Genomic DNA, 18,884 nt, shown 5'->3' with positions numbered 1-18,884 from the left:
TTCTTAGAACCTATTTTTTGGGGGACTTTGTTTACTCTTGTGTAGTCAGGCCTAGAGCTGAAACCTGCCCTAACTCCAAGTTTGCCTTTTCCCCCTCTAGACGCAAAACATAAAGCTTGGCCAGGCATACCCAATCAGGGATGCTGAGCCTGCAAACTTGTCTTTCAGAGATTCTTCTTAAAATAGTTAACCCATCACTTCCTTAAACTCAGAATAGGCTCCTTAAATCACTTCAGTGCATTCCTGAAAGTCTCCAAGTCTGTAATTTTAGTATCTTCTTAAAATATTAAGAATGAAAGTTGAAAGAATAAAACAAACAAAAAGAGCCCAGTAGCAAACTTATCCCTTGTAGAAGTCAGAGTTACAGAGCAAGTCTGAGTTCCCCTCGGCTGTGACAGACAGAAGACTAGCAAGGCCATCCATCTTCTTAACTTAGGAACGAGTTGCTCATACTAGCCTAATGCTAGCCTAAATGGCAACCCACTCCAGTGTTCTTGCCTGGAGAATCCCAGGGACAGAAGAGCCTAGTGGGCTGCCGTCTATGGGGTCGCACAGAGTCGGACACGACTGAAGCGACTTAGCAGCAGCAGCAGCCTAATGCTAGCAATGTCACTAATTTTGGTAATTGTGAGAACAAAGAATCCCAAATTCCAGGAGCCAAATGGGTATGGTGTGTTTTCTCTGACACTGAAGGTGTCCTCGATCTCAACTCACAATGACAATTTCCAGTCTATGAATGTGGCTTGATATCTCCCAGAGGCAAAAGTGAAATCAGAATTTTCCAGCTAAGTGGAAAGACTGTTAGTTGTGAATTCTGATCGATGGTAGAACATATTAATAAATGTTGTTTTAAATAAATCTAAAAATTGTTTTGTTTCCCCTAATACAAAATGTCTGTTTGTATATTCTATATGCTCTAGAATTATTCCCTCTCTTGTGTCACATGAATCACTCTAAAAATATTAAAAACTTCACCCTGGACACTGAATCCAGTAACAAAACATACAAGCCTGGATTAAAATAAAACTTTTTGAATGTCCAAACATTCAAGTGCACCCCCCACCACTCTCCCCTTTAAAAACCCTCATCAGTCGACATCAAAAAGAAAATGACATAGTTACCTGATCAAAACAAACAGAAAACCACTTCACCCAATCTTATGCCTGCTTTGTGGTTGCTTAAAGGTAAAAAAAACCTCTACCCTTGTGCTTTGAATATAAGTAGTCTTTAACAAGGGGTACTGTTTTTTTTTCAAGCTCTCACCATTTCAATCCAGCAAGATTTACTATGGTGTCTAAACAGGAATATCAACAAATCACCAATCTAACTTTTAATACCAACATGATACCAAACAAATATCACTACATTCTCCTCTACTCTACATTCACCCTGCAACATCAGGTTCTCAATCCTTTGGAAATACAAAAATGCTTCTGAATTTTCCCTGACACCTATTTTGCATTTAAGGGTACTTTTCACCCCAACTCTTGGATGCTTCTCCCTATATCCATACTTTCAACAGAAAATCAGAATCTCAGGGATAAGCACCTTGAAGTCCAGTTTCAAGCACTGCTTCCTGTCCCTTCGAGTCTTATCTGAAGTTTCAGAGGCCTGGAATAAGCAGCTGGAGCTATTCTAGGACATGTACTACTTGGCTGTTTGATTCATTAACCTACCCTGGTTTGGTAGAAACTGTGCCAGGCTTCCTTCTGTGAAAGTATTCACTCAGCCACTTTAATAAGGAATACGAACAGTAATCTGACTTAAGTTTTTCAAAATTATGCTTCTATCCTTCCCATGCCCTTTAAATCAGCCAAATATAGGGGTAGGAAAAGAGAGGCAGCGACTTTAAAGCCCCTGTGCTTGTTTCCGGAGAGAAGCTAGCCTACAAACACAGTGCAAGTCCATGTGCTTCTGAAAAAGACAGGGTCCAAGACACATACCTGTTTCATCCTTGCTGCAGCTCTGTTGGAAAACAGAACAGACCGGTCTTTCTGAAAGCAGGAGGGACACGTCTGCAAGGCTCGAGTATAAGAACTTTCGGCTTCTATGTAATCTGAGGAGAAGGGAAAATATAAGAAGTCGTTATGATTTTATTTCTGATATCACTGTATTCCAAATGACCTCAGGATGTATAGCTTTCCATTCTATACATTCACCTTTCACTTGGCTTATCAATTTAGTAAAGAGTTTTGAAAGGGGATTAGGAAACTGGACAGAGGAAAGAGACTAAAATCTGGAATTAACAGCCCAGGATGAAGAAAAAACTCGATATATTTTTCATTAAAGATATTCTGCTTTCATGGAGTCAACCAGGCTAAAAATGCTTTCCTGAAATGTCTGGAGAGACATTTTATAGAGCTAAAAGCAACTATGTTAAAAACCAGTAGTTGACTAAATACCTTAGAGAGAAAATGGTGATCAACTCATACATTCTTTGCCACATACAGAATTATAGTTAGGATACTAAAAGATAATTGCCTAGTCACTCCTTTCTCAGGTTTGAAATATTTAGTACTAAAATATAAAGAGATAAAACTTTCAGAGAACCTTTAGTTCTCTTAGAAAAAAGAAGTGATAATTGATAAATCAGGATATATGAAAAAAAAATTTTTTTAACCTAAAAATAACAAAGGGAAGATGTTACTACTCCTAGATATCCAAAGCATACATACTCTGAGATGTGACAAATTTGATAATAAGATCAAACAGTTCTCCCAAATTATAAAAATGAACCTCAACTATCCCTAAGCAAATACAAGAAATGCAGAAGGACCATCTCTCTAGTTAAGGCATCTACAGAAAAAGGAACTTGAAAGAGCAACTGAAGTGTAAGCAAAACCCTTCTTAGGCAGCACAGGACGCACTGGGCCAGTATTCACAGCACTGTCACAAAGTGAGGAACTGAGACCCCCTTTTGACAGCAATGCAGCAAATAGCCTTTTAACATTCCAGATCAGAGTTTCCCAAAGCAAAAACTCAAAGAGCTTTGTTCTTCAGTATTGTTAGCAGTTCAGATCTGCTAGCTGTTTCCAAACATTCTTCAGTGTTTCTTCACAGACTCTACAAAAGAATAAGTCAAGACAGCCAGCATCAGTGCTGAAAACACATCTTACCTCCCTTCTTAAACTGCTCATTTCCCTCCTCCTTTAGTCTAGAGCTCTCTTCTCTCCTTCTCTGAAAAAGATCAGAGAATGACAATAAATACAGTATTATGATAAGTGAACAGAGAGGCCAGCTTTCATTACACATTAGGCTATTCAACTGGCAGCAGCTTGACTTTTGAGAACTGGGTCAGTTTTATCTACATCTCAAACACACAGAAAAAAAACACATGACCATCTGGCTAAACATCCAGTGAATTGACACTAAAAAGACAAAACCCAGGTTTTCTTTGTTTCCGGCTTTTGCATGGACAGTAATTTCCATTTACTAAAAATGAAACTAATATACCCACTGGTATGCTTACCTTTATAAATTAAAATTCTAGATCTGCTACTTATTAATTGTAGATGATCTTGGACAAGTTTCAGATCTTTCTGGGCGTTAATTTCTTCATCTAAAAATTAAGGCTAATAGATTTATGGGTTAATGTGATAATGTATGTAAAGTTTCCAATCCACTGGTGAATAAGGGTTCAAAAATTAGCTATTATTTTTCTATAAAATAAATAGTGTAATACTTATTTAGCTACAACTGCACTCTGTGTCATGAAGCAGACATAGAGAGGCTGGCAAAGTGCACTATGGGGGATGAGTCTTATTTGCAGGGTCAGGCGGTATGCTGTTAGCAGGCTAACACAGGGGAATTTGAAGAAACCCAGAGGAATCTCTTTTCCTAGCCTCTTCTATCAACAGAATTTCACACAGATGGTAGAGCACTCATGGGACTCAAAGGCAGAGTGAATGTTAGTCTGTGGAGCCAAAAAGACACGTGCCGAGCCCCTGTGTGCTCTCAGCCCTGAACACCTCAGCAAGTTGGCCGGCATAAGCAGAGCTAGCATGCCACCTTTGACAGCATTAAAAAAAAAAAAAGAGAATCTCCAAAAATCTCTTCCTTCATTCTTGAAGTTTCTGACTCAATAAAAACTCCAATGGGAGGAAACAAAATTAGCACATTCTTTCATCGACAGTACAAGCTGACATCCTAAACAGTTGGTACTCTAAATATTAGGAACCAAATTAAAAAAATATAATGCTTCTGGAGAAGATCTGTAAATGAGCTGCTGAGATCTGGGTGCTTTCCAAATACCTTATTACTATACTCTGAAAGAAACAGAACACTTGATGAATCTCAATAAAGAAACTAAGAAATAGGTATAAACAGAATCTAATTTTTACGACATCTATTACAGGCCAGATGTTCAGCAGACAATAATAATTCATTTATAACATATCTGAAGAAGGCCTATTCCAAGGGAATACAGGAAAAAATAGGATGGGTAGTGGTGATGACAATCAAAATATAAAAATGTGGCCACATTTACCTACTACCACCCAGAGGAAGGTGCCCGAACTGTAATATCCTCTATTGAACTGGTTAGTGTTTTTGTTGTTTAGTCGCTAAGTCATGTCTGACCCTTGCGAACCCATGGACAGCAGCTCGCCAGGCTCCTCTGTCCATTATTGCCCAGGCAAGGATACTGGAGTGGGTTGCCCCTTTCTCCTCCAGGAAATCTTCCCAACCCAAGGATCAAACTCACGTCCCTGCATTGGCAGGCAGATTCTTTACCACTGAGCCATTTGGGAAGCCCGGTTAGGATTTCTGGAGGCAAGCAAAAGAACTATCTTGGGCAAAAAAGAAAAAAAAATTTTTTTTAAGGGCATAAGTTTACTGGAAAGCTACCGTGGGGCTCACACGATCACAGGGAGGCCTAAAACATGGGCTTATAAAACAGACAGGACTCAAGGCAACTCTGAAGTCAAAAAGCTAAAAAATATTGATGTGTCTTCTAGGAGAAGAGTCTCGCCAAGATAGGGCTGTAATAACAGCCAACAGACCCTAACCATTCCCCTTTCTTTGTCCTAATTTAGATTTAAAGTTTCGGTCAGAAGCCTCCAATGAGCCAAGCGTAGTCACATGCCTTGGCTGTCAAGAGACCAGAGTGAACACAGGGGACTGACCAGCACTCAACAAGGGGAACTTTCTCCACATAAGAAAGGGAATTCTATGCTGGAAGCAAAGAAAACCCCACAAAGAATCCAGTTAAAAGTTATTTCAACTCCAAATAGACAAAGTGACCTGGAGAAACAAAGTTGGAGGCATCACACTCCCTGATTTCAACCTACACTTCCAAAGCTCTAGTAATAAAAATGGTATGGTATTGGTATAAAAACAGACACACTGATCAGTGAGACAGAATAGAGAGCCCAGGAATAAACCCACACACATACAGTCAATTAATTTATGATAAAGGAGCCACTAATATATAACTGGGGAAAGGACAGTCTCTTCAGTAAGTGGTGCTGGGAAAACTGGACAGCCACATGCAGAAGAATGAAAACAAACCACTGTGTTACACCACACACAAAAGTTAACTCAAAATGGATTAACCTGAAACCATAATACTCCTAGAAGAAAACAAAGGTGGTAAGCTTCTTGAAGTAAGTCTTGGTGATGATTTTCTGAATCTGACACTCAAAGCAAAAATAACCAAGTGGGACCACATCAGATTAAAGAGCTTCTGCACAGCAAAGGAAACCATCAACAAAATGAATGGAAGAAAATAGTTATAAATCATCTACTTGATAAGGCGGTAATCTAAAATACAAAAAGAACTCATATAACTTAAAAGCAAAAACTCCCCAACCTTATTAAAAAGTGGGTCAAGATCTGAATGGACATTTTTCCAAAGATGACATACATGGTGAACATGAAAAGATGTTCAACATCATTAATCAGCAGGGAAATGCAAGTCAAAACTACAATGAGATATCATTTCACACCTGTTAGAATAACTATTATCAAAAGACAAGAAATAACCAGTGTTGGCAAGAATGTGGAGAAAAGAAAACCCTTGAGCACTGCTGGTAGGAATGTAAATTGTGAAGCCACTATGGAAAACAATATGGACATTTCTTAAAAACTTAAAAATAGAACTACCATATGATTCAGCAAGTCCACTTTTGGGTGTTTATCTGAAGAAAATGAAAGCACTAACTCAAAAAGATGGCTGCATCCCCATGTTCAACTGCAACATTATATGCAATAGCCAAGATATGGAAACAACCGAAATGGCCATCAGTGAACAAATGGATAGGGAATTCCCTGGCTTTCCAGTGGTTAAGAATCCACCGGCCAATCCAGGGGACACAGGTTCAATCCCTGGTCCAGGACAATCCCATATACCATGGAGCAACTAAGCCCACGTGCTGCAACTAGCGCGGGCGGGCCTACGTGCCTAGATCCTGTGCTCTGCAGCAAGGGAAGCCACTGCAACGAGAAGCCCACCCACCACAAAGAGCAGCCCCTGCTCACCACAATGAGAGAAAGCCTGCACATGGCAAAGACGACCCAACACAGCCAAAGACAGAAGAAACATACCTCAAAAAAAAAAAAAAAAAAAAAAGGATGAATGGATAAAGAAACTGCGGTTATACACACACAAAGGAATATTATTTAGCCATAAAAAGAACGACATCTTAGACAAAAAAGACAAAAAAAAAAAGAATGCCATCTTGCTATCTGATACAACATGGACAGACCTCGAGGGTATTATGCTAAGGGAAAGAAATCAGAGAAAGACAAGCACCATATGCTCTCTCTTCTATGCAGAATCTAAACAAATTATGAAACAAAAAACACCAAGCTCAAAGGTTGGGGCAGGAGGGTATGTGGAGAAATGGGTGGGGGGAAAAAAAAACCACTTCAAAATTCTAAAGTAATTTCAATTAGGGCAAAATGAAAACCCTCTAAATAGTAGTGACTTCATTCAATCAATCTTAAATTCACACAAACAACCATATATCACTGGCTAATAAAGTTCTAACAGTGAAATGAAAAATTGGTTTCACATTAGAAAATATATTAATGCAGGGTAGCATATTAATGAATTAAGAGAAAATTATAGGATCACATGAATATCACATGAGTATCACAGGTCTGTAATATATTTTTTTAAAACAGTACTATCAAAAATAAAAATTCTTCAGGGAAGGGCGGTTCATTAAGTTATGAAGAGTTCAATGCCCATCCATCAACAACTTCAATCTCTCTAATTTTAAGCTACTTTCTGATCTATAATCTGTTCTCCAATGCCAACTTACCAGGAATGTTTTATGAACACAGATCAGTCATTCAGACTGCCAGATCAGGCTCTCGTGAAGAGTGTGTTTTAAGAGTTTAATCATTATTTGGTAAATTTAGAACATTAATATTCCAACAAGAAAAGCCTAGATCCAAAGTATACCCAGAAGGAATTACTGACGGGGGCCAGCCTGAGCAGGCAGCCTGAGAGAAGTTCACAGTGTTGTTACAACTGGGCCTAAAAGTTGAACTGGCCAAGAGGCTCTGGAACATACTACAGAGGCCAATTATTCTAAGGAAGGCGTTTTATTTTTTTGGTCTGATAAATCACAACTCAGTGACCCATTAAGTAATAACACTGGAAAAGAGCTGCTGCTTTCACAGATTGTGTTAAATTGAGGATTAATGCAATTATCAATATCATGCTGAATATCTCCTTGGTAACAGCTAAAAATAGCACTTTGAAAAGAACGCTGCACTGTCTCCCGGCTGTGCCAGGAGACTAACTTGATCCTAGTACAAAGACTAGGATTTATTCTGCCGCCGGAACACATTCTTTAACCCGAGGATGGCATGCACACTGTGAAATGCTGTGGAATCCAAGGACAGACTCCACAGTGCATAGTCTTACTCAGCCTGACAAGTGCCAAGAGCATCACACATAAGTGAACTGGCAGGGCTGGTATCCTGCGGCATTACTGGGTGCAAATCTTCCAGGTTCTGGTCTAATGTGGTTAAGGGCCCTCTCACATGCCTCCAGATTCTGGGGAGGCCGAATGGGGTAACATCTGTTCTAGAATTCTGTTTCCTTAAGAATGGGAACCAAAGAAATTTTACAGGACTCTAAACTCAGTAGACCTCCCCATCACTGAGAGCTCAGGGGGAAATAGTGACATTATTTTGTATTGTGAATCATCACAGGAGCTGTCACGGAAAACCTCAAAAACACAATGCCCTTGATGAAGGGAGTTTATTTCAACAGTTATCACTGCAACTGCCAACTTTTCAGCCTGTTATTCAGTTCACTATAAACTCTACCAGTATAGATTTCACTGCTTGACATCTGCTATCAGACACATTAGAGGTCCACTCATCGGTTTCCCAAGACAATTCTGAGAGATGGGCATGTAGGTATTTACCTGTTTTACAGGTTAGAAAAAAAAAAAATTCAAGATTCAGAAATCTTTTATTTTTTGCAACAAACTTCTATTCCAACCTACTCAGTCTTATCTCCCATCACTACACAAGTCCTCTCTTCTAACTAGTTGGATCTCTTATTCTTCATTCCATTCTTTTGCTTATGCACCCACCTTGGAAATGCCATTGTTTTTCTTCCAGATTTTCCTTTCAACTGCCCAAACCAAATTTTGCTGTTTTCCAAGTCTAACACAAACCAGACCTCTTCCCCAGGACTACCTTCACTTCCTTCCCCACATGATCTTCCTCTGAATGTCAACTGTACAAAACGCCTCTAACTGGGCAATTCAATTCTACCTCGGGTTATTTTTAAAAATTATAAGAGAATTTTTTTTAAAAAGCACTGCAGAAAGTCTAGATGGTTACAAAGTGCTTAGATGGTTTCATGAGTTGAACATTCCACATTCCTTAGGCCTGGGCAAAACAGGCCAGTCAAGCTCCTCCTCTGACTGCACTCTTCCTCCTGTGGGGCCCCTTTAGGCCATACTCCAGATTTCTTACCCAAGACTTCTTAGCCCACTTTCAGGATATGCACGAATCTTTGCCTGGATCTATCCCCCTAAGGGTAAGCTTTGCTGCAGGCATACATTATATTCCAAGTGCAATAGTTTGTACTCTGCCTTCCCTGTACCTGGAATCAGTCATTTTTTCAAAACTAAGATCTAGGTGTTATGAGGGAGTCATTGCTTTTAGGTCCTCTCAGTGAAGAGATTCATGAAAATACATCTTAAATAAAACAGAAATCCCAGGAGTAAATACAGAAATAAAACAGAAATCCCAGTAACAGCAAAATACTTAACTCATTTTGCTCTATCCAACAATAAACAAAAATTTCAAACACTATGCGACTATTACTACTTATTATCTACTACATAAAGTTCAAGATCTCATTTTTTTCCAACTTTAGAATATATTCTACTAAGGATATACACCCAGAGTATTATGTCCAAATTTATTGAAATTACCTTCTCTATGTAATTAACTTGAAATAGTTATGCCAACATGTAATCAATTTGATATAGTTACAGCAATTTGTTTCTGTTTGTAATCCATTTTAAGGGTTAATTATCCTTTCTGATTTAATTTTAACATTTGAAAGTGTAAAATACTTGCACAGTTCAAAACAATACTAAGTGAGACTTCTGATGTGGCTAAACGAGGTTTCCAAACCCTCTAAGAGCAACGACAAAAAGATCAACCACAACCATTTCAGTGTCCTGGAAATGGATTACAGGCTTACGACAAATTGAACAATGCTTATTTATGAAAAAACTATTGAACTTCAGGAAATCACCATGAAAATCCCTGGCATACTTCCTAGGGACTGCTCCCTTTCTTCCTCCCATCATTCAGTGTGGTAATTTTCACACCACAAGGTAGGTTGTGAATAACCAGCAGTTTTACTGCTGGAGGACTGACTTGATTTAAAGAAGGTGAAATAATCCATGCCTCGTGGTGCTGTAATCTGAGAGCTAAACAAATGGGGAAAGCCAGGGGTTCTACTGATCTGTGGTTGCAGTCCTGGTTGGGCAAAGACAAACGTAAAAAAGCCATGGGACAGAAAAATGTAATGGGAAGATAAAAAGAGAGAGAGTCATAGAGGCACTTGACAAGCGTTTCAAATATCCTGGCTAACTGGAGTTGGTGTGCACGCTCGAGAAGGATGAAACTATTCACACATCCTTGTTTTATCAGAAGCCTGTGCACATGTACTAAGGAAACACAAGAGGTGCAGACCTGAAAACTATCTAAACCTGGAATATACTTCTGAATTCACATATAGATCCACTGATAGTAAGTGGAAGCCATATTGGTTTGATATGTTTGAATATAATCTCTGACCAGTACTGGATGGCCACTACACTGTGTGGAAACAGACACAACCTCAAGAAAGCCAGAATTAAAATTAAAAAAAAAAACAAAACAAGAACAAAAACAAAAACCAACTAAACAGAGCCATCAGTGGCCACACATCCCAGAGGAAATGAATCACACAGCTAAGTCCAGGTAAGTCCAGATAAATTACTACACATATAAGCAGACAGGCAAAATAGCAACAACAAAAATAATTGGGGCATGGGGGAGGGTCAGACTTTACAGTTGCAACAATATTACTTAAAATACCCAGATTCATCAACAACAAAATAATTGTAAGACAGGCAAAGAGAAAGTCTGACCACAATCAGGAAAAAGCAGCAGCTGACAGAAACATCTGATTATACAGGGATACTAGATCTAACCCACAAAAAGCGGCTATAGAAGGGAGGAATCAAGATGGCAGAGCAGGAGAACACGGAGTTCATCTCTCCCCACAAATACATCAAGAATACAACTACGAATGGAACAGTTCTCACACAGTACCCACAGAAAGCCAACAGAGGACCTTGGACACCTGAAGGACAAACAAGATCCACACAGGAGGGGCAAGACAGAGGAAAGAGAGGAAGCAGCACAGGACCTGCACTCCTGGGGAGGGGTGAGGAGCTGAAGGAAAAGAAAAAGTCCCGCACCTGGGGAAGCCCCCTCACCAGCAGGGACATCAGCAGGGTCAGAAAAGGAGCTCTGGGGGCTTGGAGCAGCGTGCAGCAACTGGTCGGCGGCAGGCAGGACAGAGTGAGACCCACCCGGATGGTGTGTGCCACAGCCCCACGCACCCCAGCCTGAAGTGTGGGTCTGCTAGTGTGGATGGGGGCTGGGGGCTGGAAGGTGGGGTTTGGAGAACAGACCCGGGTAGAGGACTGCTGTTGGCTATGAAGAAAAAGCCTGTAGGGATGGGAGCGAGGAAGTCCACAACCAGGAACCAGGAATGCCTGTGGAAGAAGCCTGGGCCTCCATAGAAATGAAGCTCCATGGTTGAGCAGTGCACGGCGGGCGTGGCCTCCACTGCAGCCTCTCCCCTTCACCCTGGCCCCTGCCACCATGGGCACCAGGAGGGGTGGCTTGACCACCACATGTGGGCAGACTCACAAACCCAGGTTTCTGCGCGTTGGCCCCATTCTGCCTGGGCAGGCTCATGTGCCCTGGGGCAGCCTCAGGAGAAGACACCAGCTAGGGAGTGCACAGGGAGAAGGGGGCTGACACCCCAGCTGAGTCCCAGGAGCCATGCGACTGAGAGAGAAGAGATGATATCTCTGCTCACGGCAGTGCGAACTGTGGATTTACATCCGTGCTGCTGATTCTGTAAATTCAGCACCTACAGAACATCCCAATAGACAATGAGTGCTCTCAAAGCTGAGATGGGTCCAGCTTTAGAGCTGTGGGCTTTGTGGGCAGATACACAAGGGGGCTGGGCCAGGCCAGAGGCTGAGCTGCTGCCACAGCTACCACAGCAGGCCCAGGGGCATGGCTACTACAGTGCTGAGACCCACCTTCAGTGAATCTGTGCTGGTGGCCTGGTGAAAATAACGCCTGAGAGACACCAGGGCCAACCACAGGCCTACCAATGGTCACGATAGGGCTGAGAGCAGTGCCAACAACGGTGTAACTCATGAGCCCGCACAACGGTGAAACGTGACACGACAGAGCACACGCACAGGTGGACAGCTCCAAGGGTGGCACTCAGGGACGTCTCCCGTGGGAGTGCTCCAATCCCACCTATCCTGCACCACAGCTCAGAATCGTACCTCAGAAACACCTCCAGGGGCTTCTACTCCATTTCAATAGCAAGGGAGCAGATCCCGCCCCTGACAGGGCAGTGTAACCACAGAGCAAAGGGGAGGTCCCACTCAATATCCAGTGCAAGCCCTGGTCACCACAACATCAGTCTGCCTAAAGCTGTACTGAGTTTACAGCCACCTCAAAACATACTCCTTGACACGGCCCTACCTACCAGAGGGACAAGACCCAGCAGGGGGTAGTCACTAGAGGCAAGAGGAACGAGGAACTACTCTCCTGCACCCTGTGGAAAGGAGACCACAAACACAGAAAGCTACACAAAATGACATGGCAAGAGAAATATGTTTCAGACAAAGGAACAAGATAAAACCCCACAAGAACAACTAAAGAAGAGACAGGCAATCCACCTGAAAAGGAATTCAGAGTAATGATAGTAAAGATGATATGAAATCTCGGAAAAAGAATGGAGGAATAGACCAAGAAGATACAAGAAATTGTTAACAAAGAGCTATAAGATTTAAAATACAAATAGAGATGAACAGTATAGTAACTGAAATGAAAACTAAATTAGAGGGAATCAAGAGCAGAAAAACTGAGGCAGAACAAATAAGTGAGGTGGAAGACAGAGTGGTGGAAATTATCACCACAGAAAAGAATAAAGAAAAAAGAATGAAAAGAAATGAGGACAATCTCAGAGACCTCCGGGAGAACACTAAATGCACCAACATTCACATTTTAGGGGTCCCAGAAGGAGAAGAGAAAGGCCTGAAAAAAATATTTGACGAGATTATAGCTGAAAACTTCCCTAATACGAGAAAGAAAACACTCAAGTCCAGGAAGCACAGATATTACTATATAGGATGAACCCAAGAAGGAACACGTCAAGACACATATTAACCAAACTAACAAAAATTAGACACAAAGAAAAACATTAACAGTAAACAAATAACTTTAACATACAAGGGAATCCCCATAGTTATCAGGTATTTTTCAGCAGAAACTCTGCTGAAAAGAATGGCATGACATATTAAAAGTGATGAAAGTGAAAAACCTACAACCAAGAATACTCTCAGCAAAGCTCTCATTCATATTTGACAGAGAAATCAAAAGCTTTACAGACAAGCAGAGGCTAAGAGAATTCAGCATCACCAAACTGGCTTTACAACAAATGATAAAAAGGAACTTTTCTAGGCAGGGGTTGGGGGGGTGAGGGGAGAAAGGAAGGAAAAAGAAAAAGACCATAACTAGAAACAAGAAAATCACAAGTGGGAAAGCTCACCAATAAAGGCAAATAAACAGTAAATGTAAAAACTCATCCATACGAGTAAGATATTAAAACCAGCAACTGTGAGATGAGACTACAATTGCAGGAAGTGGGAAATGCATGTGAAAATAAAAGTCCAGTAACTTAAAAACAACCTTGTATAGTTGGCGTAAAACTCAACATTCAGAAAACTAAGATCATGGCATCTGGTCCCATCACTTCATGGGAAATAGATGGGGAAACAGTGGAAACAGTGTCAGACTATTTTTTGGGGCTCCAAAACCACTGCAGATGGTGACTGCAGCCATGAAATTAAAAGACGCTTGCTCCCTGGAAGAAAAGTTATGACCAACCTAGACAGCATATTCAAAAGCAGAGACATTACTTTGCCAACAAAGGTCTATTTAGTCAAAGCTATGGTTTTTCCAGTACTCATGTATGGATGTGAGAGTTGGACTATAAGGTAAGCTGAGCGCCGAAGAATTGATGCTTTTGAACCGTGGTGTTGGAGAAGACTCTTGAGAGTCCCTTGGACTTCAAGGAGATCCAACCTGTCCATCCTAAAGGAGATCAGTCCTGAATATTCATTGGAAGGGCTCATGCTGAAGCTGAAACTCTAATACTTTGGCCACCTGATGTGAAGAACTGACTCATTTGAAAAGACCCTGATGCTGGGAAAGACTGAAGGCAGGAGGAGAAGGGGATGACAGGGAATGAGAGGGTTGGATGGCATCACCGACTCAATGGACATGAGTCTGAGTAAACTCTGAGAGCTGGTGATGGACAGGGAGGCCTGGGTGCTGCACTCCATGGGGTTGCAAAGAGTTGGATATGACTGAGCGACTGAACTGAACTGATCTGATATAGACTGCTATATCATAACCTCATGGGAACTACAAACCAAAAAACTACAACACACACAAAAAAGGAAATGCAACCCAAACACAACACTAAATAAAGATAATCCTCAAGTCACAAAAGAACAAAAGGGGAAGGGGAAAAAAAAGACCTAACAAAATCAAGTTGAAAATTATTCACAAAATGGTAGTTAAGAATTCAGATAGATAATTACCTTAAATGTAAACATTAAATGCTCCAACCAAAAGATTTAGAACAGCTGAATATATACAAAAATGAGACTTGTGTACAGGGTGCCTATAAGAGACCCACTTCAGATCCAGGAACACAAACAGACTGAAAGTGAGGGGATGGAAAAAGTATTCTGTGCAAACAGAACCAAAAGAAAGCTGAAGTAGCAATACTCACATCAGATAAAACAGGCTTTTTTAAAAAAGACTGTCACAAGAGACAAGGAAGGACACTCCGTAATGATCAAGGGGTCACTCCAAGATGATTATGTAACAACTATAAATATATATACACTGAACCTAGTTGCACCTCAATATGTAAGGCAAATGCTAACAGTCATAAAAGGGGAAACTGACAGTAACAGTGGGGGACTTTAACATCCCACTAACACTAATGGACAGATCATCCGGACAGAAAATCAATAAGGAAACACAGGCCTTAAATGACACATTAAGCGAGACAGACAATTGATATTCACAGAAAAATTCATCCAAAAGTAGAATATAATTTCTTCTCAAGTGCACATGGAACATTCTCCAAGACATGTCACATCTTGGGCCATAAATCAAGCTTCAGTAAATTTAAGAAAATTGAAATCATATCAAGCATCTTTTCTGACCACAACACTATGAGATTAAAAATGAATTACAGAAAAAAAACCTGTAAAAAAAAAAAAAGCAAACATATGGACACTAAACAATTTGACACTGAACTACCACCAGATCACTGAAGAAATAAGAGAGGAAATTAAAAAACACCTACACACAAATTATAACGAAAGCATGACGATCCAAAACCTATGCGATGCAGCAAAAGCAGTTCTAAGAGGGAAGTTTATGGCAATGCAATCTTACCTTAGGAAACACAAAAAATATCAAACAACATAGCCTTACATCTAAAGAAAGAAGAACAAACAAAATCCAAAGTTAGTAGAAGGAAAGATATAAAGATCAGAGCAGGCAAATGAAATAGAGATGAAGAAAACAAAGGAAAATATAAACGAAACTAAAAGCTGGTTCTTTGAAAAGATGTAATTGATAAATCTTCAGCTAGACTTTCCAATACAAAAAGGCAGAAGGCTCAAAACAATAAAGTTAGAGATGACAAAGAAGTTACAATAGACATCACAGAAATACAAAAGATCATAAATTCTTAGAAAGGTACAATCTTCCAAGACTGAACAACAAACAGAAAATATGATCATGTCAATCATAAGTATTGATATTGAAACTGTGATCAAAACACTTGCAACAAATGTTGACAGGCAAATTCTATCAAACATTTAGAGAAGAGTTAACACCTATACTTCTGAAATGTTTCCAAAAAACTGCAGAGGAAGGAACATCCCTAAGCTCATTCTACGAGTCCACCATAATCCTAATACCAAACTCAGACAAAGACATTACAAAAGGGAGAAAATTACAGGCCAATATCACTGATGAACACAGATGCAAAAATCCTTAAAATATTAGCAAATCAAATCCAACAATACATGAGAAGGATCATACACCATGATCAAATGGGATTTACCCCAGGGATGCAAGGATTCTTCAACATATGCTTATCAATCAGTGTGATACACCACATTAACAAACTGAAGAAGAAAAACCATACGGTCATCTCAACAGTTGCAGAAAGAGAATTTGACAAAATTCAAAAACCCATTTATCATTAAAAAAAAAAAATCTCCAGAAAGTGGGTACAGAGAACCTATCTCAGCAAAATGAAGGCCATATATGACAAACCCACAGCTAACATCACTCTCAATGGTGAAAAATTTAGATCATTCAGGTGGCACAAGTGGTAAAGAAACTGCCTGTCAATGCAGGAGATGCAAGAGATGCAGGTTTGATCTCTGGGTCATGAAGAGCCCCTGGAGAAGGAAATGGCAAACCACTCTTATTTCTTGCCTGGAAAATTCCATGGAGAGAGGAGCCTGACGGGGAGTCCATGGGAGGGCAAAGAGTTAAGACAGGACAGCAAACACACACCACGCCTTCTAAGACCAGGGACAAGCACGTCTGCTCTTCCCACTTCTATTCAACACAGTTTTGGATGTCCTACCCACGGCAATCAGAGAAGGCAATGGCAACCCACTCTAGTACTCTTGCCTGGTGAATCCCATGGATGGAGGAGCCTGGTAGGCTGCAGTCCATGGGGTTGTGAAGAGTCGGACACGACTGAGCAACTTCACTTTCACTTTTCACTTTCATGCATTGGAGAAGGAAATGGCAACCCATTCCAGTGGTCTTGCCTGGAGAATCCCAGGGATGGGGGAGCCTGGTGGGCTGCCGTCTATGGGGTCACACAGAGTCGGACACTACTGAAGCGACTTAATAGTAGTAGTAGCCATGGCAATCAGAGAAGAAAAAGAAATAAAAGAAATTCAAATTGGATAAGAAGTAAAATTGTCATTGTTTGTACATAACATGATACTATCCACAGCAAATCCTAAAGAGGCCATCAGAAAACTATTAGAGCTCATCAAGGAATCTGGTAAAGTCACAGGATACAAAATTAATATACAGAAATCTCTTGCATTTCTATAAACTAACAACAAAAGATCAGAAAGAGAATTAAGGAAACAATCCCATTTACCATCACATCAAGAATAAAATACCTCGTAATAAGCCTACCTAAGGAGGCAAAAAGACCTGTACTCAGAAAATTACAAGATGCTGATGAAAGAAATCAAAGATGACACAGATGGAAAAATATATAGTGTTCTTGGATTGGAAGAGTCAATACTGTCAAAATGACCATACTATCCACAGCAATCTACAGATTCAATGCAATCCCTATCAAATTACTGACGACATTTTTCACAGAATTAGCTAACAAAAATTTTAGGGATTTGTATGGAAACACAAACGACCCTGAATAGTCAAAGCAATCGTGAGAAAGAAAGATGGGAGTTAGAGGAACCAGGCTCCCTGACTGCAGACTATACCACAAAACCATGGTCATCCAAACAATGCAGCACAGGCACAAAGACAGAAGTAAAGATCAGTGCAGCAGGACAGGAAATCCAGAGATACACCCACGCACCTAGTTTCAACTAGTCTGTGATAAAGGAGGCAAGATCATACAATGCAGAAACATGGTCTCTTCAATAAGTGGTGCTAGGAAAACTGGACAGCTATATGTAAAATAGTGGAAATTAGAACCCTCCCTAACATCACAGACAAAAATGAAAAGGATTAAAGACCTAAAAGTAAGGCTGGAAACTATAAAACTCTTAGAGGAAAACATAGGCTCAACGTAAGTCACAGCAATATCTTTTTTGATCCACCTCCTACAGTAATGAAAATAAAAATAAACAAATGAGACCTAATTAAACTTTAAGTTTTCTACAGCAAAGGAAATCATAAATAAAACGAAAAGACAATTCACAGAATGAGAATATTTTTAATCAATGCAATTGACAAGGGGTTAATCTCCAAAACATACAAACAATTCATGCAGTTCAAAAAAAAAAAAAAAAAAACACACAAACAACCCAATCAAAAATGGGTGAAATATATAAACAGACATTTTTCTAAAGAAGATATACAGATAGCCAAAAAGCACATGAAAAGATGCTCAACATCACTAATTACTAGAGAAATGCAAATCAAAACTACAGTGAGATATCACTTCACACTGGTCAGAATGGCCATCATCAAAAGATTATATTAACTGAAGTTAAGTCAGACAAATATCATATGAAATCACTGATATGTGAAATCTAATAAAAAAAATGATACAAATGAACCTATTTACAAAACAGAACAGACCCACCAATCTCAAAGTCAAATTTATGGTTACCAAAGGAAAAACACAGGGAGGAAGTGATAAATTGGGAGATTAGGATTAACATACACACACTACTAAATACAAAATAGATAACTAATAAAGACTGACTATAGCACAGGGAAGTCTTACTCAATATTCTGTGGTGACATATGAGAAAAGAATTTGAAAAAGAATGGATATACACACACACACACACACACACAACTGATTCACTTTGCTGTATATATGCACTAACCAAATTATAAATCAACTACACTCCAATATAAATTTCTAAAATTTTAAGATGATAAAAAATAAAAAACCAGTTATAAATAATTTGTTGCAAAAACTAAAAGGAGTATGTTTAAAAACTTAAATGAGCATGATGACAATGATTTAAAAAAACAGATCCATGAAAAAAGGACAGACATTATTTACAAAGAAAAACAAAATGAAACAAAGATGGAAGAGTCAATAACTGAAATAAAATATTCACAGATGGGCTCAGCAGACTTATATCAGCATAAGGAATAAGTAAACTTGAAGTTAGAGCAATAGACATCCAATCTGAAGAACTAAGGGCGGGAAAAAAAGACAGGGGGGGCGGAAAATGGACCTGTCACAATATATGTGATTAGAGTTCCAGAAATGAGGAGAGACCAGGTATTTGAAAAAGTGACTAAAAATCTCAAAACTGTGA

At 39.8% G+C, this 18,884-nt stretch overlaps 1 protein-coding gene across 2 annotated transcripts in view; it reads right to left on the bottom strand.

The window, feature by feature from the left end:
• TTC1 (tetratricopeptide repeat domain 1) overlaps positions 1 to 18,884 on the bottom strand; it is a 48,855-nt gene that overhangs the window by 16,059 nt on the left and 13,912 nt on the right. For both annotated transcript variants that reach the window (XM_061424235.1, XM_061424234.1), the window contains exons 3-4: positions 3,117 to 3,177; positions 1,944 to 2,056 (exon numbers count right to left, since the gene is read on the bottom strand). In XM_061424235.1, coding sequence (XP_061280219.1) covers positions 1,944 to 2,056; positions 3,117 to 3,177 — 174 coding nt within the window. The remainder of the gene's footprint in view (positions 1 to 1,943; positions 2,057 to 3,116; positions 3,178 to 18,884) is intronic.

This window comes from Bos javanicus, chromosome 7, assembly GCF_032452875.1.
Source record: "Bos javanicus breed banteng chromosome 7, ARS-OSU_banteng_1.0, whole genome shotgun sequence".
Classification (NCBI taxonomy): domain Eukaryota; kingdom Metazoa; phylum Chordata; class Mammalia; order Artiodactyla; family Bovidae; genus Bos; species Bos javanicus.
The sequence above is the reverse complement of the archived record's forward strand: the minus strand, read 5'-3'. Positions and strand labels throughout refer to the sequence as shown.